We start from the raw sequence: 27,253 nt of genomic DNA on the forward strand, positions 1-27,253 counted from the left end.
ACTGATTACTTATAATGAACAAATTAATGGGTTTAATGTAGCTTGATGGGAAACTGCATATTTGAAATGAACACCATAGCTCTGTCTCTAGTTCTGCACATTTTCTCCATGGGTGGCCAAAAAAAAAAAATCTATCCCTATGCAAGCCCAACAGAAATTCCTTGTAGCATATTAGCATAACATCAATAGCAGGTCAATGAGAAGGTTAAAAACAACATCCCTGGAACAAAACATTAAAGAGACAAACACCTCTGTTGCTTTTCAGTGCAGCTGAACCAGCCTGATTCAGAATGAATTTCAATCAAAATCCAATTGTGCTTTTTAATCTTCGAAGCCAAGCTCTAGTCACTGAACATGCACCAATATCAGTCTGAACATAATGACATAAACCTGCACAAAAGAGCTAAACACAGAGAATAATGAAGAGAGACAGACACTCGATGAAGGAGCATATGTGTGCGAGTATGTGTCTAACCTCAGCATTGGTGACCTGGGGGGGTGAGGAGGCACGTCTCCGTCCTGAGGCTTGGGGGGTTTCTTGATCACCTGTTTGTAGATGTTCCGAGCTGTGAAGCCCAGCCATAGCATAGTGGACAGAGACGAGTAATGAAGTATTACTCCAACCTATGAGACAACACACACAGAATCAATTATGGTTACTTTCTGCATGCCACTATGAAAATCTCCATCATCCTTAAAAAATAACCATCCAAATAAACCATGATAATCTGCAATATCTACTCATCCCTATAAATAAGAGGACATTTTCTTCACACCACTCACACGATTATATGTGTCACAGAATGGATACATAGATAAACGAGTGCTTTTATTCCATATTAACATAAATAGAGCTGATCACATTTGTTTATTCATGAACTGTGATATGAAAGAGGCAAAAAAGTCGACTTCAGATTTAATATATTTAATGAATCAATTGACCAAAGGCATTTTAAAACATTTATACACACACCACTAAATATCTCACCCAGAAACAATTTACTAAGATCCAAGATCAGATCTCTTAAACATCAACATCATTAGGCAGAAATATTTATTCAAAGTAATATATACTGTAAGTGAAGCAGAATCGCTCCTAGTTAAAGGCTAAGAACTTTGCTCTAGCAGCAATCTGGTAGTTGTAAGAGTTGAACTCATGACACTCTTTCTTTTAAACAGAATTTTAATCACTCAAGTACAACTGAAAACTCCTTAAGCTACTGGTCAGGGTCATTTGAGAATTCCATTATAATCATTAGTACATACTGTCAGCAAGGCACTAAAATACTATTTCAGTCATGACAACTCTCCGAATGAAATTAATGAGCTTTTATCGATGGGAATAGAATGTAGGTAGGTTTGGTCTTGGCAGATTAGATCTGCTATGCTGCTGCTGTACAAGTAAAGAGGCTTGGGTATTAAAGCTGCATAAAAACAGAAATATTAGGAACTTGATGTTACTGTGAGGTAAGGCAGGAGGAATCCCTCTGTTGTAGATCTACACAGGTTGTGCTGGGAGGGAAGATGGTAAGGAGGAAAATCTCTAGTTGCGCTCTGAGGCCAAGCCCAGGGGTTTAGTCAGGATAATAAAGGGTTAAATAGATAGGGAAGCATGGCAGATAGGCTGTGGTGAGGGTGTCTAGGGAGCCAATCACCATGAGGGTAGAGTTTGATGGCTGAACTAGTCATTTCTGAGAATGTGCCTTCCCAATAGATTTGTCAAACCAGCTATAGTTTGAAACAAAAATCTCAGCCTCCGGTCACTTCAGGGTCAAAGGGAGATCCACTGTGAATTCTTTGATATTTCTGACATTGCTAATGCATTCAGATCCCATGACAAAATCCCAGCTGTGCAGTAAAGTTGTTGCATACCTGCTGAATGTGCTCTCTTAGGTTCTTTAAGATTTTTTTGAAGAGGGGAAAAGTTAGAATGTATTCCCATCCTTTCCACACCTTGCCATATTTAAAGCAAATAATAAAGTGAAAAGCATGCCCTGATGGTTCTGATAACCAAATATAAAAAAGTAACTAAAATCCAATTAAATTTTATTTGTATAGCAGTTTTAATGAGGGACACTGTCACAAAGCAGCTTACCAGATATCTATAAATTCAGGATATACAGTACCAGAGGTGATGTGGCAAGCTAAAAATCCATATTAGAAAGAAATATTTAAAGGAACCAGACACAAAAGGGAACCCATCACCACCTGGATGCACTTATACAATGAAACAAAATTACTGTTACTTGCCATAAGAACAAGTCATGCCAATCAACCAAGCCATATCAATAAAAAAAATAGATGACTTGTTATCATCTATTGCTATGCAGAATTACTATCTATACGCTCAAACATATGTGGACACCTAACAATCACAATCATATGTGGTATCTGTTGCCACAAAGTTGAAACACAATTGTCTAGGACACGTTTGTATGCAGTGGCATTACAATTTCTCTGCACTTATAATGAAGAGGCCCAAACCTGTTCCAGCATGACAATGCCCCTGTGCACAAAGTGAAGTCCATAAAGGCATGGTGGCCAAGGCAGGAGTAGAAGAATTTAATTCACCTATACAGAGCCCTGACCTCAACCCAAATAAACACCACTAGAATGAACTGGAATGCTGACTGGACCCAACATCAGTGCCTGGTATCACTAATGCTCTTCTGACTAAATGAGCACAAATCCTCACAGCCACACCCCAAATCTAGAGGAAATTGAAGGTGGAGGAAAGGGAGACTGGACTAGGATGTTCAAAAAACACTTATCACCCATATGATGGTCAGGTGTCCATTAGCTCTTGGCCATCAAATCTTTTATACAATAGCTATCAGGTTTAAAACCACCTCACTTACAACAAAATATATAACAAAAAATACTAAATACTAGAATTTAAGGGTACAAAATATAACAAAATAACACATAAGATATAATAAACATTTAAAAAGGTATAAGAGATAATAAGTAACGTACAAAAACTAGGATTTAAAGGTACAAGTCCCATTTAAGGTAGGTGTCCCATTTTTAATTTTCATTTTCCTCATTTAAAAAAACATTTTTTTCATATGCATTACAGAACAAATGGCCTTATTAGAAAAGGTTAATGGTAATGTTATTAAGTTTAATCAACTAATCTTTTTAACACCTTAATAAGGAGCCATTAAGGCAGAAGCTGACTCTTCTGAGAGCTCCACAGCCATAAAAAATAGTCCAACAGGGGAAAAATAGCTCAGCAAATTCAGACTCCGATTGAAATCCAGATCCTTACTAACTAATATAACCCTGCTATTTGAAGGGAGAGAGAAAGAGAGAGAGAGAGAGAGAGGGAGAGAGAGAGAGAGAGAGAGAGAGAGAGAGAGAGAGATTGATTTGCGAAAAGCATCTTAGGCCTTCACAGAAATAGTGCTAAACATGCCTGCGGGGCAGAATTGGAACTCTGCCCTTACACATTCAAATACAAAGCAGATCAATAAAACTCTGGCAGCATCTCAATCAGGCCAGCCACAATTTTATAAAATATGCACCAAGGTGCAGATTTAAAGTTTAGCCCCATGATCCATGACTATTATTGTGTATGAGTTCAACTGTTTATCAAAAGCATATGTAGGTCATAAACCTGAACCAATAACAGAAAATATTCAAGGTCACTCCCATTCAAAAAGGGATTCAAATGGAGTCTGTCTGTAAGATGCTGCTTTCGAGAAGTTTTCATGCTGAGTTCCCATGTGTGCATAAAGGTCAACTGTATTCATGTGTGTGTGTGTGTGTGTGTGTGTGTGTGTGCATGTGTGTGTGTGTGTGCATGTGTGTGTGTGTAAAGACAAAGGGTCAGTGAGGATGTTGAACAGTGCATATTTATTTAAAATAAAAATGCAAACTTTTATGAGTAGGTATATACATACATACACATTGTGTGTGTGTGTGTGTGTGTGTGTGTCTGTGTTAGAAGCAGGAAAAATGGGCATGCGTATAATTAAAACCACTTCAATTCACCTCACAAGGCAAATGACTACAGTCATACAAACTCAATAATAAAACATAATATTATTAATTAAAAAACTGTGGATGCCCTGTCTATATTTCACAGACCCCTGGGATTCTACTTTGAAAACCACTGCAAGAAATTGAAGCAAATATCTACTACTACTGGCAAAAATTGGAATAAATGAACCAGTATATATATATATATATTTTTGATAAAGACTTCAAAAGCAATTATGTAAGTCACTCTAGATATGGGGGCCTGCCAAAAGCTGTAAATGTATAATGAATAATTTCAAAATTAAAAGTCAAGGAGTCATTTTCAGCATCTACCTCAGATCTTCTGTTAAAGAAGATTCTGTTGACTTAAGTGCAATAGCACAGTATGGTATGAGGAAGTAAGGCTGGGGCTTGTTTCTTTCTATCCTAGACTGTGGATTCATGTAGCCTATTAATGACCATCATGTCAGTTGTTCAGACAAATGCTTTCTAGGGTTAATCTTCATTTCGTTTTCATATTATTCAGCCCACTTGGCTATCAGATCTGTAACATGTCATCAGCAGTGAATAAGGAGGCACGTGTGAAATACAGTCATGGGTATAATGAATGTGAATGTGAATGAGGTGGTTTATCATCCCTTTTCCCCCAAATGCATTTAGAGGTGAAGTACAAAAGGTCTCAATGTTCAATCCAAGTACAAATTACACAGACAGCAAGACTGTAATATCAGACAACAGAACTGCAATATCAAGACCAGCTGTTGCTGGTAAAATGTTGCTCGTAACTAATCAGCCTATACAACATTTATGGTATTTGGCAGACGCCCTTATCCAGACTGATTTACATTTATCTCATTTATACATCTGAGCTGTTGAGGGTTAAGCACCTTGTTAAAGGGCCCTGCGCTAGCAGTTTGGTGGTCATGGGAATTCAGAACCTTCCAATCAGTAGTCCAACATCTTAACTAAACATATCACTAATCAGCTTACACATCTAGTCTAATATTACACACTTGCACTGAATAATGTCCAGTTTTAATCAGACTACATTTGCTATTGTAGAGCATTGGTGTATTTGATGAAAATATTTCTTAAAAACATGTGACAGAACAACAGTCAGAACAGAATGTTAAGAAAGAGTATGTGAATAAAATATATGTTCTTATAACACTTTATAAACAGCTTAATAATAATAACTAATAATTAACAATTTCAGGTTTATAAACTATTTGTTAATATACTACTAATATGCATGGGCAGCTTGTATCAGTGGGCTAGCAGGGACTAGCTCCCCTGCGATATCAGTATTTTAGCTTTTGACATCCGTCATCATATTTTATCCATTACTAGTGGTCAGAAGAAAAACACACAGAATGCTACAAAGGGCTACGAAGGATGTCCAACATTCGAGCTCCATAAGGACTAATATAATTTAGCTTGTTCCAGTGACGCTTCTGTTGTACGTCATCAGCAGTCGAGATACAGAGTTAGTCACATTTTTAATGAACATAGACAAATAGATTACTTACATCATTTTCCCCTAAATTGTGTTTGGAAAAATCTAAAAGTTGATAGATTGAGCACATGTTGTCAGATCAAAGTACAAATTACCTGATAGGACAGACGGATGAACCATAAATTTAATGTCTTTTGGTTTGAACAAAAGTGTTACAGCTTTTTTATTTGCTGTATTTACTGTTTACTGTGTCAACTTTGTGTGTGTTTACAATATTTAACAAATGACCTTTTCCTTATTATTATGGATCAAGTACCCTATTATCATTATAGCTTTTCTAATTGTTTTTCTTCTTCTTTTCCTGTAACTCTCTCTTCTTCTGGCTAGAGTGTCAAAACCCATAAAATGTCTGGTCTACGGAACCAAAAGTGCTGTCAATGCTCTTGAGCCACCATTGAGTCAAATTTGGGCCTAATTTGGAAGTATAATTATAGTCATAACTTTTTTTTCCCCAGTTTTTTAAAACTCCTACTATAAATTTTATACAGTCATCACCAAATTCTGTACACATCATCTTTAGAGTAAGATTCAGAAAAGAATTTTGATACTTCAAACAGTCTGCCCATAAGAGGCTATCTATCTATCTATCTATCTATCTATCTATCTATCTATCTATCTATCTATCTATCTATCTATCTATCTATCTATCTATCTGTCTAGCTATCTGTCTGTCTGTCTATCTATCTATCTATCTATCTATCTATCTATCTATCTATCTATCTATCTATCTATCTATCTATCTATCTATCTATCTATCTGTCTAGCTATCTGTCTGTCTGTCTATCTATCTATCTATCTATCTATCTATCTATCTATCTATCTATCTATCTATCTATCTATCTATCTATCTATTTACACACTGACACAAAACTTGGTAGACATATTCATGACAATGACCTGATATTATGCAACAAATTTCATGCTTGTGCCACTTACTAGTCAAAGGTAAACATGCTCAATAACATGCTAAAAATGCTTCCACCTAACTGCCATATTTGGTAATCCTAAATTATTTTCAGTTTGGCTCACATCGTGTTAAAACCCCTCTAAACAAAGTTATCAAGGGAACTTTGATATTCAAGACTCTTCTCCAAATATAAATTTTGCACAAAGTAGGGAAAACAGTCCCAAACTGATGAGGAAAAAGGCGTGCTTTTAAATTTCAAGAAGAACAGAATTTTCAGGTCACAGCAGTACCAATCATCACCATCACAGGTCAAACACACAACAGACAACACCACAGGACACAACAGTCACCACCTTGCCACCCTGCCTGCCCATTTGTTCATACAGACCTTTCCTCCTTTACTCACAGAATTCCACCACTGTCTGTGGTCAAAACACACATCATGAATGAAACTAAAAATCAGTCCTGATTATTATTTTTTAATTTTTATACTAAAGAGTTATGGCTCTACATTCCTGCGATTGCTTTGACCACAACTGTAGAGTGTTTGTATTGATGATGATGATGATGATTCTTATTATCAGTGATATTATTGGTCAACCCTAATTCTTCAACTTTCCAGATTTTAGCCCTCTCATCTAATATCTTCACCAGTTGCCATTTTCGTCTAAGAGAATTTAAGTAAACTGGCTGCTCAGAAATGCAAGAATCTGCCATTGTAGCAGTTTTTTAAGAAACAGGTGGGATGAAAATCTAATTGTAACTCTTACTATTTTACAATGAGATTCATGAGACCAGACAAGTGTTATTGCATCATAAAATATATAAGCCTATTTTTAGCCTGTATGAAAATAAAGGTCATGCAACACTGGTTTACAAGGGGAAGGGGCAGAGCGGAAAGCAGTAGTCATCCGTGTTTACTGGTCAGTCAATTTGTTTTAGTATTTTTAGTAGATAGTAGAAAAAATCCAGTGGTAAAATATCTGATGATATTATGATATTAACTGATGATATTATGATATTAACTGTTACATATTTATTTGGTGGTATACAACTATGGTTTACAATTGTGAAATTAGGCTACCATTGCAGTTATTGTCAATGAAGGAACTCTGTTTAGGAAACCAGTGCTGAGCAGTGAGAGAAGGCAAAAGACATATACAGATATTTTTTTATATATTTTCATGCAGAATGATTGAACAAATTTCCTTTTACAGTGATGAAAGAAAACCTCCACCAATCATCATAGTGCTTGATATGTTTAGCGTTGTTGTTGTAGCGCTGTCACACCACCAGCAATCTGAAATTCAAGCATTCTTTCCCCCCGAGAGAGGGAATGAATTCTTGTCTCCCCCCCAAGAGATAAAGCTGCTACTGAGGCTTCATTCCATGTAAGCCATCTCATGTACAAGCACAAGAAGCCCTTCAGCAACTGTAAGTTTTTGAAAGAAGCAAAGACTCAATGCTAACACATTATTCACAGACTTTAAAAAACAAAGAAGACAAAAATATTTGTTCATGCTGAATTAACAGTATTAACAAGGTTACGATTAGGGAATAGGGATTAATACAAATAATTTTGAATATAAGTCTAATATTAATCTTGAACTTTTTTTATCTAATATTAATGAGATTTTGTACTATATTTCATATATTCTGTCAAGCTGCTTTGAGACAATGTCCATTGTTAAAAGCATTATACAAATAAAATTGAAGTGAATTGAATTGATTTTCTGTTCCTATTGCTCTCTAATGATATTTGAACTTCACGACTGTGTCACTATGACTTTACTGTTAGTAAAATAAAATGGCATTACTCTTGGTAGGCTTTTTTGTTTCTTTTGTCAGCATATAGTAAGGTAGATTTAGCTTTAAATGTTGACAAAAATATTGGGAAGTTTCGATTTTGCACATTTTTCTTTTTCGAATGTCTCATTTGAGTAGCCTGCCATGCCAATCAGGTAGAATGAAATGTTGACGCAAACAAAAAAGAAAAAAGTTGACTTTTTTGACTTACGTAAGATCTGAAATTAGCAGTAGGTGCTAAATTTGTGTGCGGCTAAATCAGGAGTGTAGAACAAAACGTTTCAGCGAGAGCGAGCTGAATACAAATGTGTATCATGAATAGACTTTGAGCTATATTTAACAGGTTTCTGACATTTGCTATGAAATGGTATTGTCAAAAGGCAATTAAAGGCTTTAATGAGCTGCATGATTGTAGTTTCTTCTAAAAGCTACTTAACCAGTGATGTTTTCTGATAGCCTAAAGACTTTTATAGCTTCAATTTTCACTTGTTTGACACAGTAAGCATTAGTCCTCATGCTCTACTCTTCAGCGCTGAAAAGTTATTCAGTGCGCCTGAAAGGAATGCTGTATGAGTCACTGTATTCAGAAGATTGAAGCCTCCATTCCAGCTGTTTCTGAATTTACCATTGACCATCTAGACATAGGTTCAACTGCTGACTGCATTGCTCCTCTACCTTAATATAACATAGGGTCTCGACGGCATGGGTATAACTGTCTTGTATATTATAGGTCACTATTTACTATTACAGAATGGGTTACTCTTCAGAAATGGCTACCATTAATGCAGGCGAATACAGTCAATATACACTTTGCTTAGTACATGTCTGTATAAATGAATGGTGCCCTGGAGGTAAGATACATGCACACAAACCAATCTTTAAAAAGCTCCAGTGGGATGGGGATAAATAATGCAGACCAATAGCTAAGATCCATTAAGGAGGAGGTCATCAAGAATGTAGCCATTGTTAGTAACACTGGCAACACACACAGTCGAAAAAAAGACCTGTATACATTAGGAAGTCAGTGCACATCAGTATGCACAAAAATAACATTTCAGTAGGCAGTGTTGCTTGGAGGGAGAGAGAGAGAGAGAGAGCTTGAAAGGGTTTAAAGAGTGTGTGATTATGAAAAGGCTGAGGACTCACCGCTTGGCAGAAAATTGGGTATTTGATGCGGTTGATGCCTCCGGCGAACACAGCGAACGTCAGAGCTGTGTGGAAACAGAAGTTCAGGAGCATGTGCCATCCTTTCCTGCTGATCCGGATTGTACTGTTACAGAAAGAACATATAACTCAGTTGTGTGTGGGCTGCGTTTTACACTTTAATGCCTTAATCAAGAATTCTCTAGCTGGAAAGCCCAATCAAATCGAGTGCTGTGTATGAGGTTTGGGGATCATCCTTTAAGACCCCGCTGTAGTTGGTTCAAAATCTTTCTGCTATTTGTAGCACTGTGACATCAAATGAAGCATATGAAGTGCATACTTCCCATACTCACTAAGGTTAGTTTCTGCTGTTTTTGCCTGTTGGGATTAATGATTAATGTTAAACATCTATGTTACTGGAGCAGCATTTATTGACTATTTCTCATGCACCAGGCATATGCTCTCACTGTCTATTATTTTAAGTGTTATTATTTTATAACAATAATATATTGTATATTGGAGTTTTTTTGCCTAACTAATTTGAGCTGACAAAAAGTGTATAATAACTTTAAATAGCCACTCTTTTCAACCAACATGAACAGAAAAGCAGCCCCTGGTCTTTGTCCAGTTTCAGGGAAACATTACTTGCACCTACTGTTGCATCAGATTTCTGGTTTTCTGCTACTCGAGCATCACACCTTATGATGTGCAGTCTGACTTGCACTTGTTCTGCTCATGACAGTTGTATAAAGTGTGATTATTTGAATTAACTAGATATTCTGGTCATTCTCTCTTGACCTTTCTCATCAGCAAGGCATTTCCACCCACAGAACTGCAAGCTCATTGGATGTTTATTTTTGTTTTTCGCTCCATTCACTGTGTAAACTCTAGAGATTGTTGTGGATGAAAATCCCAGGAGATCAGCAGTTTCTGAAATACTCAAAGAAGCCCACTTGACACCAACATCTATGCCATGGTCATAGTTATTTTTTCCTGAAGTAAGCATTAACTAAAGCCTGTCTTTAACTCTATCTGCTTTGTGACAGTGCCATATGATTGGCTGAAATTAATATTTGCATGAATGGGCAGGTACAGATTTAGAGGGCAAAAAATGGAACTTTTGCCTGTTTTGTCTATGTTTAGCACTGAATTTGTAGTTTTTCATTAGTGTTTCTGTTTTTTCCTAGCCTACTAGGGGCAATATATTCATAGAAAGGTTTCAAAAAAACAAACAAAAAAAATGTTATAAAATTGTGGCCATAATTATTTCCTTTAATTATACTAACTGAAAATCTGTTAGGTCATTTTCCATAAGTCAATTTCTATTTCCATTTTCTATAAAAAGGGTTAAAGTGTTATTGTACAGCAAAATAACAACTTGACACAAAGCCATCTATTACAGGAAAACCATGTGGCATTGTTACAATATGTTAACCAGCATGCTATCCAGTCACTTACTTAAGTACTGTTAATCTTGAAAAGAAGGTAAGAGAGAGAGAAATGAAAAGAAATGCATTAAGGTTTTGGATACTCTCTGCTAGGCTTCTGGAGTTGAGAATAAATCTCCCAAAAATAGTGCCCTATGCACACTATAAAGTGTCTCTATCTGTCTATAAATCTGCAATGCTGAGGCAGGAGAGAGCAGTCGAGACTGTAACCGCTTCAGAGGGTCATTCAGCATTAACCTGGCATCCCCACTAGAACTCTGTGTGCATGTTTGTGTGTATCTGGGTAGGAGTGTGTGAGTCTGGGCAGGTACAGTAACAAGAGGACAACGGTCAAAACTGCTGGATTAAATACATCATTATCATCTTCCGAACAGTACAGAATTGCCCTAACAAATGAAAGAAGGTGACATGGAGGTGTAGAATAATATTATCTAATCCGATATAAAGAAAGGCTGAGCGATAAGCAAATGTGTGTGGATCAGTATCTACACATTAGAAGTCTGTGGGTGTTGATGAGTGTGTAGACACAGGGACACAGCTCCTATCTCAATGACTAAGACAGTCTGTTAGACAGGCCTGACTCATAGCAAATGGCCCAGCACCAGTTTAAAGAAAATAACTGAAGAGAAAAGATGAGGGAAAAGATGAAAGCTGAGGCTAGAGATGTGCTGTGGTGGTGAGATCAACAAATCAAGACAGCTTAGATTAAGATGTATTTTTCCAGCTGATAACAATGCCTTGCTGGACAGTCAGAAGGGTGAATGAACAAAACAGTTCTGTTGGATGTTGAAACAGAAACACGCACAGACACACACATAAATACCTGCGAGGACATGAAGAATATCCCAATACACATTCTATACACACAGTTACATATACCAACTGCAAAAGTAACATGCTTACAGGCACACAATACAGTACATGCGGAGACAAAGTGTAAAACATGTTGCGGTCACATAATGAATCTGAAATTAATGTTCAATTTATTAACACTGAGCCTCAGGACACACTGAAACAGTGTTTCTGATCTCCTAAATGCACTCTGCATGTGGAAAAACTGAGGTTTAAAACCCGTCAGCCAAAAAGCCATCAAAACGCTCAGGACCAAAATCTTGTTAATTGTGTTGTGAAAGAAGAAAAATGCAGATTAACTATAGTATAGGTAACAGAAATAGAGCTTTAACCCAAGTTCAAATGGTCCCACAGTATAAATATGTTGTCATAAATAAAACAAAAAGTAGACTTATGAGATGGCTCAGGCAACAAGAAGTCTAGTCCTTCTTGTTATTACTTTGAATGCCTGAAATTCCTTAAAAAATACTTAAGTTATACTTACTTACGTGCTGTGATTTTGACCCACTTTAAATGAAACTTAAAATTTTTAATTGTTGAGCCACCAGAAAATATACAGCCAAAGCATATATAATGCCCTGACTGTCTGCCTTATTTTTGTGTTGGATTAAAAATCTTAAATATGTTTTAAAAAAAAATCCATATGTTTAGCTGAAATTGGCTTAACTAATGTTGCCTGGAGTTGAACTGGACTGAGGCTAAGAAGAAAAGAGGACCATGTGCATCTCTATAGCGCCCCAATGACTTGGAAAATTAGACTCTAATGAGAGCGGATGGAGCTGACCTACCTGTGGTGCACTATGTAAGTGATGATGGAAGCAAAAAGGCAGAGCAGCATGACAGCGGTGCAAGCATACACGACCGGGTGCAGGAAGTCCCCCGGGTATGGAGGGAACGACAGCACCTTCTTCAAATCCTGCAAGGAAGCAGAAAGAGACAGTCGGTACCAGTATTGAACTGTTTTGGCAGTGACATCATCAAGGACAGCTGGGAATCAGGCAGCAGGCAGAGAGAAGCTGAGTAACCATGACAGCAAAGCAAATCAGCGCCAATAAGAACAGAACGTATGAGCAATGGCACTCACTCAATCCTGTTTATCTGATAACAGCAATAAAAAACACCTGCAGCACTATTGAAAGGACACGTGGCCGATTACTCAGATGCATATTACCTGCTAAGGGACACAGAGAGACTTCCACACAGAGGGAAAAGAGAGTTTTCGAGCCTTAACATGACTCATTTGCAGCCTCATCGACTGTAAAAGCATATAACTTGTAATTGTCATGAAAAAAATTAATTAATTTAGGGCTAGATCGTTTTTTTTCCCATAAGCCTTTCACCTATCTTTCAATAAAAATGTTTGGCTGTCACTGCCACAATTCCAATGCATGGGTGCATGAACAAATGCTTATTCATCTGTATTAACTACTTTAGCCTGGTCAGGGTAGAAGTGGATCCAGAGTCTATCCCCTGAACACTTTCTGAATGGGTCATCAGAGAGCACTATATATACACACATTCACACACTCATTCACAATTTGCTAGTAGCATGTTATTAGGGGGGAACCTAAAAACCTGAAGAACATACATAGCCCCGGGAAGAACGTGCAAAACCTCACAGAGAAGTAACCTGAGACCAGCTGTGCATAAGTTCACCAAAACTGGAAAGAAGAAGACATTTCCATTCTTCCATTCTTCTGGCTGAGCCTGTACCCATTGTAGTCTCTGATTCCTTTTCTTGGCTTACAGCTTGGAACACAGTGAGGTCTTCAGCTGTTGGAGCTCATCTACCTCAAGCCTTGATGAGCTGAGATGCTTTTCCACCCACCACGAATGTAAAGAGTGATTATTTGAGTCATGTCAGCTCAATCCAGTCTGGCCATTATCATCTGTTTTTGACATGAGCTGACAAATCAGCCTTGCTGACATTTGGTGAACTGGCTTCCAGACAGAGAAGGTTTTCATAACAAAAAAGATTTTTAAAAATAGCCAGGCCACAGTCTGGCCAAGCAAAGTAACACGCTGCAGAAGAATGCTCATTGCAACATCTCCAGAAAATCTGTCTATATGATTTCCAAGCACGTCCAAGGCTGGCAAAGTGCATACTTAAGAATGACACCCATCCAGACAAGTCATTCACAGCTCAGAAAAAGCAAAAGTTTAATAAGATTTGACAGATTCGGCGTATAATAACCCAGAACACTGTGACCTTGTGCTATTGTATTCACATTTTCCACACAAATACCTAAAAGCTCAGTCAAGTGTTGCACAATTTTTACTCAGTCTGGATCTGGATAAAGTTTCTCACTGTGAATTCCTTGTTATAACAGTGTCACTTACAAACAGCTGTCCACTTCCAGTACAGTGTAATTGCATGGTGAACTCAATATCCCTACATTTTGAAGGGGGTCTGGATCCATAAAGTTGAATCATCAAGTTACTCTGTTGTCTTGACGGCAGATTGATGGGATTGATGGGAAATCTTTTTTTTTCTCCATTTTTTCCATTTCCATTTACGGTATTGGGCAGACGGCCTTATCCAGAGCGACGTACAAAAGTGCTTTGAAATCAGTGATTACATCTATACTGGTTTTTGTATACATCTATACTAGGTTATGGACTAAGAATACCATCAGTCTAAAAACTCTGTATGTAATATAACAAGAAAAGTGAGCAGAAAACATTTGAGTTCTAAAATGCTGGTTTAAATAGTACATAAAGGTAGGTCTTTAGATGTCGTTTGAAGACTACCAGTGACTCAGTTGTTCGGACATCTAAGTTCATTCCACTACCTAGGAGTCAGAACAGAGAAGAGTCTTGATGCATACTTTTCTTGTACAGTCAAACAGTGCTAGAAGATTGGAAGGAGCGTGGTGCAGTGCGGGGTGTGATAAGTGCTTTGTGGTAAGTGGGCGCTGGTCCATTTTTAGGTTTGTAGGCAAGCTCTGTGTTAAATCTGATGCAGGCAACTACCTGAAGTCAGATGAAGATCGTGTAGCATACCATATTACCATGGTACAATATTAAGCATCGGCACAGGCCAATTTACTAAAAAACCTGACTTTAAGGTAAGAAAATCTATGCAAGATCTATTATAGAAAGCTTCATTAAAAAAATAAGGAACAAAATATGTAGGGTTTGTTGTTATGGAAAAATAAATCATGATTAGGTTGTATGCAACCTAGCAAAGCACTTCACTTTCTTGTTGGTATATTTTGTTACAAAGCTGTGACAGTGTAGCCTCCTACCATACATGTTAAATAAGTGTTTACTTACAGAAAGCTTCACCATGTCAATGATTATAGATATAAATTATTTGTTGATGAACATGATTTTTGTTTAATCTGTTTATGTAGGTGATACAATTTACTATGAATTACTACTACATACTATTAAGGGCATCCATGTGAACCTATAATGTGAATTACAGTGATAGAAATATTAATTAACACCTTCTGACCAATCATATGCCTAGTTCAGTAATGAAACCCTATCTGTGTGCTACGAATTCCTATCAGGTAACCCTTTATTATCCCAAACACCTTGCCTTGCCACAGCCTTTGTGCACTAAGATCGGAGAAAATTCTACCCTCGTCCACCCCAGCACCACTTTATATATTTTAAAATAAAATCTATATAATTTTCGGGGGTTCCTCCTGCTGTACATTCCACAGCAACCAACTGCTGCTATTATATAAGTGTATATATGTTTACATGAACCCTCTTTGTTTACGATCCTCTTTTTTTGCACTGGTCATTTGTCAGTGTATCTGTCCTATAATGTTTTGTCTTGTACTGTTTGCACTAGGTTGCACATGATGTACTTTATGTGGCTAGGACAACTTACTTCAAGTACTTAGCTCTGTGTTGTTTTATGTAGCACCATGGTCCTGGAGAAACGTTGTTTTATCTCATTGTGTACTCCATAAGCTATAAATGGTTGAAATGACAGTATAAGCTCCTTGACTTGACGGTCTCTAATCTCCACGACTGGGCACATACAACCAAGTAAGTCCTCAAACTTGCACAGCAGCAGATATGTAGCAGATCTAAGCCGCCAAGACCAAACCTGCATTCACTCCATTTCCATCATTAAAAGCTGTTAAATCCATTCCGAGAGCTGTCATGACTGAAATAATTCACCACTGCTGTTGTTTTCTATAATGTACGTCCAGAATTTGCCATTTGTTTTCCACTAATATGCTGCTTTGTTTTTATTATTAGGAATATTTGAAAGGTATTTTTCTAAGGCTGGTTTGAAGCTGACTGAATGTTCTATTCTCTCAGTATGAATCTTTATTGCGAGGTTCTTTGTAAGGCAAATGCAGCCTACTGGGCCGATGCTGAACAAATCACAGTTGTCTTTTAAATGCTAATAAATCTATTATAGTAAGAAATGGCCGTCATTTTCCACATCAGATCCATAGACTAGTGTGAAATACAGCATTGTGTTTTAGTAGTGGAAGCTCAGTGGGTTTTTTGTCAGGGTTTTGAGTTCAAATCCCAGCATTATCATTGTATAAAGGTATCTGCTAAATGCAGTACAACACTAAACCAGTCACACTGACTTCCTATTGGGCTTTTTGAAAAACAGGGTTCTTCACAAGTTATTTAAAGATATATTGTATAAGGAAAGGTTGTCAGCTTTCAAAAGGTGTAAAAAACATTTAAGTGTTACCCTGGAGGGACAACCAAAGGGTCCCTAATGGTTCTCCATTCTCTAAAAACAGGGCTGTCTAATCCACAAAGGGCCAGTGTGGGTGCAGGTTTTCATTCCAATCAAGCAGGAGCCACACAATGAGTTTGATGAGTTAATCTTTGTTTTCCATAGACTCGGGTATAGCTTATGCTTAGTTGGAATGAAAACCTTTACTTATACTTGCCATTTCTGGATAAGATTGGACACCCTTGCTCCAAGACAACAAAAATATAGTATAGTTAAATGTTTTGAGAAAACAAGTTAATGTAGCTTCATGTTTCTGGTTGAAACAAGATATTTTTATATGAGTGAGCTAGCTTAAAGATATAGTTTATATTGCATACAGCATTAGAAATTGGCATGACTTTACTGTCACTGATTTAAAATATGCAAATGGTAATAACAATTTTTTGGCTATCTAAGAAGGCATAATGAAACATGCTGAGATTTAGTGTTGTTGTAAATAGAGACAGCCAATGACAATGCTGTGGAAGTGAAACAATCTCTCTCAGAGAGCTACAATGCTCATCTAAAAGCCACTAATTGCATGGCAGTATATAGAAGTATGCATAATTTCCCTCAGTAATTGTGGCATTCACAGGTCTGTCACAGAACATTCACTGTATAATCTGACACGGGCAAAATTTTACTGTAGAACCTGCTAGAATCAGCTGAGATATTTGACATAAGCCAATAAGCTTTTTTTTTTACAGGAATCATCTTGTACAGTGTGATAAGTAATAATCTTAACAGAATTTGTACAGTGTAAAACAGGGCTGAGATAAGTGCAGCTCAGATCAGTGGATATTTTCCTATCTCTCTCTCTCTCTTTTTTTAAAAATCACCCTTTTTATATTTCTTTAGTGATGGTTAACTGATCCAGTCGATTAGAAATCATACTAATTATTACTTGGTATTATGATGTAATCCCAGGCTTCATTACCCTGTTATCTGTTAACCTGCAGATCATTCCAGCTGAGCTCTCAATAAGTCATTAAAACCTATCACTATATTAGCCTAGCCATGAGGCTAAAGCCTTTTGCCACTTCAGCCTATAACCAAGCAGCTAGAACCTCTCAGCTTTAGATTAGCTGTAACTCTAAATCCTTTAAACCTGGGCACACAAGCTTGGCGACAGTTACTAGACCCTGTCAGTACATTAACAATGCAATGCTGCAAAAGCATTAGCCTAGCTGCCTCGCTAATCCCTGCAATCCATGCTAATACAAGCAGGTCGCACGCTGAAATCAAGGCAGCTGCTGCTGTTGAGGTTCTACAGGCTCATTATTCACACTGTTTGATCCAACCCTTGCTAAGCCTCTGTAGCCTTAGCCGACTCTTAAAGAGCAGGACGCAAAACCTGAAGGGAGAGAGAGGGAGATGGAGACAGAGTGGGAGAGAAAGTACAAGGGCAGAGAAAATAATGGAATAGTGGGAGTTGTAAATATTTATCCCCACAAACGAGGCAGGGGATTTCATCAGAACTGTGACACACACACAAAAAGGACACAGAGAAATGGATTTACACACACACACACACACACACACAGGTGCCACTAGCTGGCCAGGAGATGAAAATCTTTTGGCTGGTAGCCCAAGCACTCACAGGCTTTATCATCCTTATTGAGCAGTGACTTATCTGGAACTGAAGTTAGCAAATCAAACCTCAAATAATCAAAAAGAATATGACACAACTGCACATATATCCTTTAGAAATCTCTCTCTTCCTCTTTCTCTCATTCTTTCTCTCGCTCTCTTTTATTTTTAACCCTTACCTTCATTGGTTTCTCTCTTCAGGTTTAGTGTCCTGTTCTTCAAGAGGTTTATATTAGCTGGTTTACATTAAGGCTATGTGAATTGATCATGCTCACTCCACATCATTCGATCTGTAATTAAGAAACTTGTTTAAAATAAGTTTAGTATAACCAATGAGTAACGTAATATTATTATTATTAACAATATGTAATATTTTTTTCTTAAACTTGACTGACCACATGTTCCTTTTTCTCAGTGCCACATCTACAGAAGAGCTATTTTCCCTAACATTATTTTTTAATGTGGGCTTCTATAGAAAAGAAAAAGAGTACATGTGTTGTATGTAATCCCATATTATTTGAATTTAGGACAAATGCAAACACACCAACCTGTTCACATCCACATTACTCAAGTTCATTTATATAGCTTTTGTATTTTTTTTTCCAGAAATCCAGATGGAGATCCTTCAGCATTACCAGTCATACAGTATTACATATCAGCACAGGCCAATTCATATAAAACCTTCTCTGAAGCAAAAAAAAGTAACAGAGACACCACACACACACACACACAGATACACATACACACACACACAGATACACATACACACACATCAATAAGATGTTATCTATCACTATAGAGATTAAGCAAAAAATCACTGCTCTGTAACCTAACTATGGCAGATTTGCAACACGAGCCATGCTGCTACAATGATGAAGGGACCAAAAACAGGTGGAATGACCTTGAAAAACAGCATCATAACACCAAAACTTCCAAAAAGATCTGTAATTTAGGAGTAAAGGTATACAAAGAGCTTTCATTATCTGGGACTTTCAGTTCTGGTTAGGGACTTGCTCTGCAGGGAATAATGCCTCAGTTACAATAGTCACTAAATTTTAATCTTTGATGGTTTAAAACTGTATTCAATTTGATAGAAACACAGCATATTGAATTATGTTTTGCATCATTTTGTCCAGACACAAACCCGCACACACACACACACACTTAGGGACAAATTATTCTAACTTCAAACACAAACTCAGACTCACATCATCAACAAAACAGCAAAAAAAAAAAACACTGAAAATCAAAAGCATTAGATCTACATAACGAATGGGAAGCTGCCACTTTTGGGCCCTTGAGCAAGGACCTTATCCCTCAACTGCTCCGTGGTATAAATGAAAATGTAAGTTATAAATGAAATGTAAGTTGGTCTGGATAAAGGTTTTTGCCAAATGCCATAAATGTGAACATAACGTAAATTCTTTAGAAACAACCCTTCCTTAGCTATGCAGCTGCTACCTAACAGCACAGAAAAATGTTATTTTATTTTATACCACAGCATTGTTGACAAGTGGTCTATAATATAGACATAGTCTCGGTTGTCAGCACTTTGTGCCAGTCGGCTCTTTGTCTCCACAACACCGCTGTCTCGGGTGCATGCTACGGGTTTGTTGTCATGCTGAAAGGTGAAACTTCGCCTGAGTCTGATGCTATGTGCACTCCAGAGCAGGTTGTTTTTAAAGACCTCTCTGTATTTGGCTGCATTTATTCTTCCCTCTATCTAGTTCCCCTATCCCCACTGCTAAAAAAGTACCCCCATAATCATGGTGCTGCCACCACCATGCTTCATCACAGGGATGGTATTATCTAGTCGATGAGCAGTACCTGGATTTGTTAACACAGATGTTAATTTTTTTTAGCTCATCAGACTAACGAATCTTCTTCCTCATGCTCTCAGAGTTCTTTAAGTGCCTTACATATGCCTTTTACTCAGGAGTGGTTTCTATCTAGTTTCTGCTGAGGACTTCTGCTCTCTATTAGAGTAGCTATTGGGTTTTTGCTCACCTCTCAGATCAACCCAGTTACTGAGTTTGGTTGGACCGAGCTCTATTCCAGCTCTAGGAAGGAGTTCTGGCTGTTCCAAAATTCTTCCATTTCATGAAGATGGAGCCCATTGTGCCTCTGGGAATATTCAAAGCTTTAGAGTATATACCCTTGCCCAGATCTATTCCCTGGAACAGTTTGATTGCAGTGGTCTATTGAGAGATCCTTGGACTTGGTATGGCTTAGTTTTTGGTCTGTCGAAAGTTATGTGCCAATTATATCATGTTAAATCAGTTGAATTTGCTACAAGGGAACTCCAGTCAGGTTCTAGTGATATCTCTAGGTAATCAAAACAAATAGGATACACTGGAACTTATTCTGGTGTGCCTTAGCCAAGAATCTGAACACTTAATTAAAATAAAATAAAATAATAAAAAAAAACACATCATCATTGGCAAATCACTTTGGTACATAAGAATTAAACACATTGTGATGAGTAACACTTTTCCCACACCACACCACCCACCAAGAATAATTTTTTAACATTCCACGTCATGTTTTATTCCCTATATTGCAAACATACTGTATGAATTACTTAGCAGTGGTATGTCATTTTGGACAGCTTGCAATAGTAGTCATTGGTACTGCAGCTGTGAAAAACCAATCTGTGAAAGACAAAAGTCTTAGGATCCTATCATGCTATGAATGGCACTTTATTTTCATGCAAGCAAACAGAAAAGCTGAATACAACTGGTCTGCCAAGTGAATGTCTGTAGTGGACATTTTGGAGTATTTGTATTTATTGTGGTTTTCAAGGTCACTCAAACAAATGCTTTCTTTGCTCTCTTTCAGCCAAGCAGCTCCTTGGGCCTCTGGTCTAAGTACAGTAGTTATATTTTTATTATACTGTATGTTACAGACATATGATGTCTATACTTAACCGTTCTATACTTAATTCTATACATAATCATATAATTAACAAGATAGACACTAGAATGAATGAGTAATGCAATTGCGCTTATAGAAGGGAAATAAGTTCCCTTTTGAGTCTGGTTCCTCTCAAGTCTTCTTCCACATTTCTCCTGAAAGAGTTTTTGCTTGCCACAGCTTGTTCATTTGGGATAAATGTAAATTAAAATCCATCATATATATCCTGAATGTATTTATTTCTATAAAGCTGTTTTTTTTAAACAATGTCCATTGTTAAAAGTGCTTAACAAATACAATTGAATTGAATTAATGCAACGAAATGACTGAAATGTAATATTCTTATGTAACCAATATGCAGTGTTTTTTTTCTTAAACTTGACTGACCACCTATTCCTTTTTCTCATTTTAGCCAAATCTTTATTTTTTTCTTTTATTTTTCTATAGAATAAAAAAATAGTACATGTGACACGAGTCACATTATTTGAATTTAGGATAAATGCAAACACACCAACCTGTTCACAATTTCAATTATATGGCTTTTGTTTAGGAATAAAATATTATCTAGCACTATAGAGACACTCAGAATCTTACACCCAACATATAGAGACTAAGCAAAAAACATCCCAGGTTTAGCAATAACCTCTATAATCTCTATAAGTATGTCACACCCCATGCTGCTACAATGATAAGAGGACCAAAAACAGGTGGAATGACTTTGAATAACAGCACCAAAACATCAAAAAAAGACCTGAAATGTAATTGAGAAGTAAAGGTACAAAAAGATCTTTCATTATCTGGGACTTTCAGTTCTGGTTAGGGACTTGCTCTGCAGGGAATAATGCCTCAGTTACAATAGTCACTAAATTTTAATCTTTGATGGTTTAACGAAGTTTATAACAGGCTTTTGCCATTAAGCAAAATGTCCGGTTTTTAAGACTGTATTATTTGAAATAATGAAGCGTTAGTGGTTCTACTGTAGTATGTCATGAACATTATAATCTCAATATAATGGGATATAATTTCAATAAGCAGGTCACATATCATTCACTATTACAATTAGTTACTTCCTCTGCAATTGAAGTGTGTGTTTAGACAAATAATGCTCTGACAAATCAAAAAGATGCGTCATCCCTGACAGAATTGATCAGGGTCATGGGAACATTTTGATTCAGCCATAGAGGAGGAGTGGATATGTGTGTAGAAAAAAAAAAAAACATTTCATATTATTGTGCCAAATCATTTCCACCTTCCTGCCCTCTACATTTCATCTCCATACACACGTCCTTCAAAAGCTATTATCCTTCAAATGCTAAATGGACCGCATCAGAGCAGAAAGCAATGAAGGGGAGAAGTGTTCATTGGGAAATGCACTAATTTCCGTACAAATGTATTAAAAGGCATCAGAAAGCGTTTTTCGGGGCCTATTTAGTTCACTGTATCATCACAAAGAACTTGTAATAAATAAAATGACACAGTATAACATTTTAAGAATAGGTATAATAAATCTACAAATGACTCTAACAAAGACTGTATGATGGGTGAAGACATACCTCTTCCTGAAATACTTAAACTGGCACTTGTTTTTCTCAACAGTGTTTTAGACTCATAGTCTGCGACCTAGACTAACCAGTATTGATGTATTCATTGATAGAGACTTCAAAGCACCTTTGTATGTCGCTCTGGATAAGGTCATCTGCCAAATGCTGTAAATGTTACGTGTAAATGTAAATTTAGATCTGTCCATAAAAACATTTAAAACTCTTGGAACATTCCTAAAAGGATTATTTTGTTTGTCACTATTAGGGAACCTTTACTAATACAGCAGCAAGGTTCTATTTTATAAAAATACAGCAAGGTGGAAACCTTAGCCATCTAAAGAACCACAAAGGAACCTGTGGTGTATTCTCAAAAACTGTTTCACGCTAAAGTATTAAGATGCAGGGGGGAAAAAAAAGGTAAAAACATCAGACTCAAGGAAGCCAATCAGAACATTATCGGTAGAGGATTGTTGATCTTTCGGCTGCTCCCTACATGTGTGAGGGGTCACCACAGCGGACCAACTGGTCCACACATCAACTTGGCACAGGTTTTACGCCGGATGCCCTTCCTGACACAACCCTCCCATTTTATCCAGGCTTGGGACCGTCACTACATCTAGCATCTACCAGAATATTATCAGTAGAGGATAATGTATTAAAAACAAAACTTTATTTTTCATCTTTATTATGAAATTATAAAAAACTTTATAATTTCATCTTTATTATGAAATTATAAAATAGCTCGAATTATAGTTATCATATCTGATGATATGATATGATGATATGATGAACACTGAAATGTAACCCAATGTTGAATGTCAAGCAAGCAAAGCAATGCAGGGCAATACAAATCAAACAAAGCCCAAGACAAGCACAGAAAAATCCATAACAATGAACAGAGAGCAGACTGGAATGACAAAACCTTGCAAAAGTACTTTCTGAATTAAGTGAATTGTTAGAAATACACAGAAGTAAATGAGAGTTGCTAGAAAACAGGGTGTGCTCAATAGGTAGGTGTTGAAATGGATTAGATTGTGGGTTTGAGCTGGTGAATTGGTGGTAGATTCGCATATGACAGCATAGTGATTATAGATAACATTGTCTAAATAATAGGAAAAACCTTTTTTTTTTGCAAAATTGTCATACTGGCTAAAGTGTACGACTTAAATAAGTAAAGAACACCTTCAAAAATAAAGTTTGTTATTTTGGTGGTAAAAGCAATGCTGGTGGTAAATCACATTTAGCCTTACCAGTACTAATACCAGTCCTATTATACATTCCCAACAGGATTTTGTGGGTTTTTCGTGTTTGTAGCCAAAAGTGCTTAATTTTCAATGGCTTTTTTCCAATTAGTTTTTCTTTTTTTGTGCTTGAACTGGTGAAATTGCAAGCACAGGATTCATCTTTTAATCTAAAGACACATATGTAATTACTTTCTGTACTCATGTTCAGCATGCGTGAAGAGAAGAGGGTTTTAGCTGAATGTGTGCTGTGATGACGTTATGCAACTTGGCCCAAATCGGTTGTAAATCTGTGGTCAAACTCCTTCAAATATCGAGTTTGCTTGATTTTGTGTTCATTTTGCCAGAGCACAATCCTGGAGGACTGTATAATGTACCACTTACATAACTCAAGCTGTTCATTTTGTTAATTGATGGTAATAGCAATGTTGGTGGTTCCTCAAATTTAGCCTTACAAGTGCTGATTGTACTATTATTCATCACTGACTAAATATTAAAGAAAAGATAAATTGTTTATAGAGGTGGCCTTGTTAATTTCTGCAAAGAGTCTCATCTGTATTAGACTTTGTCATGGCATGGCAATTTCTTATAAAAAAAAAAAATTAAGACTTGGATTAAAAACTAGAATGAATCCTGGTTATGAACAATTTTTCACCAAATAGTTCACAGTTATAGAAGGGCAATTATTTCTAATCGCACTGCATTAGGATCTGCATTCACTCAGACTGGTTCCCTTTTTCTTCCTCATTTCATCTCAGAGAGTTTTTCCTTGAATTGATTCCTTGAATCAATTTAAATTTCAAATTTCTAATTTCTATCCTGAATTTCTATATTTCAAAAAAGCTGCTTTAATTGAATGAATTTTCAATACATTCATTCAATATTGTTTTCAGATGATTGTAAGATGAAAAAGTTGGAACAAAGAGCTAAAAGTTGGAATTGAATTTTTTCTTATCATGCAAAGGTATTTTGTGTGTCTACTTTACAGATATTGAAAACAATGCTTTAATCACAAGACGTTTCTTTTATTAAAAGATACATTTAAATGATATTTTCAGCGGCTTAGTGGTTTGCACTGTTGCCTCACAGCAAGAAGGTCCTGGGTTCGAGTCCTGGGTTCGAACAGGCAGGAGCCTTTCTGTGTGGAGTTTGCACGTTCTCCCTGTGCTTGTGTGGGGGTACTCCAGTTTCCTCCCACAGTCCAAAAACATGTACATTAGGTTGATTGGTAATTCTAAATTGCCCATAGGAGTGAGTGTGGTCGTCTGTCTATATGTGGCCCTGCGATGGACTGATGACCTGTCCAGGGTGTACCCCTGCCTTTCGCCCTATGTGCGCTGGGATAGGCTCCAGCAGACCCCTGTGACCCTAATTAGGAATAAGCGGATATAGACAATGGATGGATTGATGGATATTTTCAGCTTGACATGGTCTGGCTCAGTGGCTCATGAACTGATGACCTAGTGTGTCTGATTACTGTGTGTTTGTACATTTCTTCCCGATTTTATTGAAGTCTATACATTGAAAGGTGTGTGTGTGTGTGCATGTACTTGTGTGTGTGTGCTTGTCAGACAGTGGGTTTAGATCACTGATATGTCTCTTTGGGTCTTTTTTTCTGTCTGTCACCCTCCAGGCGAGGCAATGCAATCTCCTCTCCCCTCTTTAATTATGGAGTGCATGACACGATCTCAGCCGGTCCCATCTCGCACGTTGACAGCTCTACTAGCTGCGCCATTTACTTCTAAGTGGCCTCTTCTTGCCGTTCTACAGCTATTTCCATGGCTAACTCTTATTACGCAGATTTGGGTGGGTCTGCTGCCGGCATGCTAATCTCAGCCCCCAGATTAAATTTCACGTTTGATAGTCCAGCGCATCGCTCATACAGCCAGCGGGGATTACTGACTGAAAGGAGCAGCATTTCAGCTGAAAACATCACACAGTCTCAACTGTGCAGAGATTCAGATGTGGAAGGTGAGTCATAGGTGAATTTAAATGCTGTCACTGTAAGTCTAGGTCACAAAAATGCACAGGGAGTATTTACTATGTAACATGAGGGTTGTGGTACTGACCTATTCAGGCACCTTGCAGGGGACATGAGGGGATGAGGGGGACATTTGATTGCCTGTTGTTAGGACTAGTTCAACTCTTGCACAGTTTCATCAGAAAATTGACAGTTAGGTAGGTGGGGCAGGCCAGGAAAGGGCAACTAGAGTATTTAATAGGGCAGAATGGTACACAGAAAACACACTGTGCCAGTTTCACGAACAAAAACTACACTACCAGTCAAAAGTTTGGACACACCTTTTAATTCAATGGTTTTTGTTTAGGGATTTATTTTCTACATTCTAGAACAATACTGGAGATTTCAAAACTATGAAATAACACACATGGACTTAAGTAATCCATATGTAATGACAACAAAAAACAGTCAGTTGTTATTTTAAGACACGAAGGTCAGGTGTTCTGGAATAGTTCTTGCAAGAACAGTATTGTCAAGTGCATTTGCAAAACCCATCAAGCACCATGATGAAACTGGCTCACATGAAGACCATCCCAGTAAAGCAAGACCAAAACTTACCTCTGCTGCAGAGGAGAAGTTCATTTAGAGTTACCAGCCTCAGAAATCTCCAATTAACAGCACCTCAGATTAGAGGCATTATGAAGGCTTTACAGAGCATCAGTAGCAGACATATCTCAATATCAACTGTTCAAAGGACATTATTGTGTATTTTGGCCGCCTTCAGCATCGTTTTACAATGTAGAAAGAAATAAAAATCAGAAAAGACCATAGAATTTGAAGGTGTATCCAAACTTTTGACTGGTAGTGTACATTAAGAAATGAAATCTTTTTTATTGGCAAATTTCTTCATAGAATCTTATTCAGCCTGTTTTTGGTAGATAAATTTGCTTCTTTCTTGCTTTTTATTTTATTTTTGCTTCCTTTCTTTTCTAAAGAACAATAGAACAACACTATTTTAAGCTTTGATTTAGTAAAAAAAAAAAAAAAAAGAACTAGGTGTACTAATCATAGATTTAGTTTATTGTAATATTAATAATAGGAAATACCAGACAAATTTTACTATATTTTATGATTTGAATATATTTCAACTTGCTACGCTTTTCTTTTTTCCTGAGTACCCTACAGCGCTGCCTATGTTCTGTGTAGCAGAGATGGTGATGTTTTAGAGATTGTGTTATTTAGATTTTGTCTTACGCCGCATGAAATACCATGATGGTTTAAGAGATAAAAAAAAAGAGATAGAAGTAGAGGATTCTGTGTCAGAGTGTGTCTGAGATTTATACACCATATGGATTTCTTTACATATCTTTACAGATACTGTTTAATTTGGCTTGACGTTAAAAAGGCAATGAGCCAAATTTGAATAAGTATGTTTATCTGTGTGAGCTTCTGAAACAGTTGTCTATGTGTTACTGCAGCATTATCATATTTTTCCTGAAACCTTCCAAGGCATTTAATACTTTAACTGGGGAAAAAAAATCGGAATAACTTTAAACCCTAGACATTTTATGCTGAATTACAACACTTTATTGTACTGTTTACACTTTTATGTATTTACATAATCCGCACTCAAGCTTGAGGTTTAAA

General features: G+C 37.0%; 1 protein-coding gene across 4 annotated transcripts in view; it reads right to left on the reverse strand.

Annotated features, from left to right (window-relative positions):
• The window catches only part of LOC131350962 (adhesion G protein-coupled receptor A1), a 195,148-nt gene that overhangs the window by 11,890 nt on the left and 156,005 nt on the right, over positions 1 to 27,253 (reverse strand). For all 4 annotated transcript variants that reach the window (XM_058386008.1, XM_058386007.1, XM_058386009.1 and 1 more), the window contains 3 exons: positions 12,445 to 12,572; positions 9,360 to 9,483; positions 476 to 624 (listed from right to left, as the gene is read on the reverse strand). In XM_058386008.1, the coding sequence (XP_058241991.1) occupies positions 476 to 624; positions 9,360 to 9,483; positions 12,445 to 12,572 (401 nt within the window). The remainder of the gene's footprint in view (positions 1 to 475; positions 625 to 9,359; positions 9,484 to 12,444; positions 12,573 to 27,253) is intronic.

This window comes from Hemibagrus wyckioides, linkage group LG03 (assembly GCF_019097595.1).
Source record: "Hemibagrus wyckioides isolate EC202008001 linkage group LG03, SWU_Hwy_1.0, whole genome shotgun sequence".
Lineage (NCBI taxonomy): Eukaryota > Metazoa > Chordata > Actinopteri > Siluriformes > Bagridae > Hemibagrus > Hemibagrus wyckioides.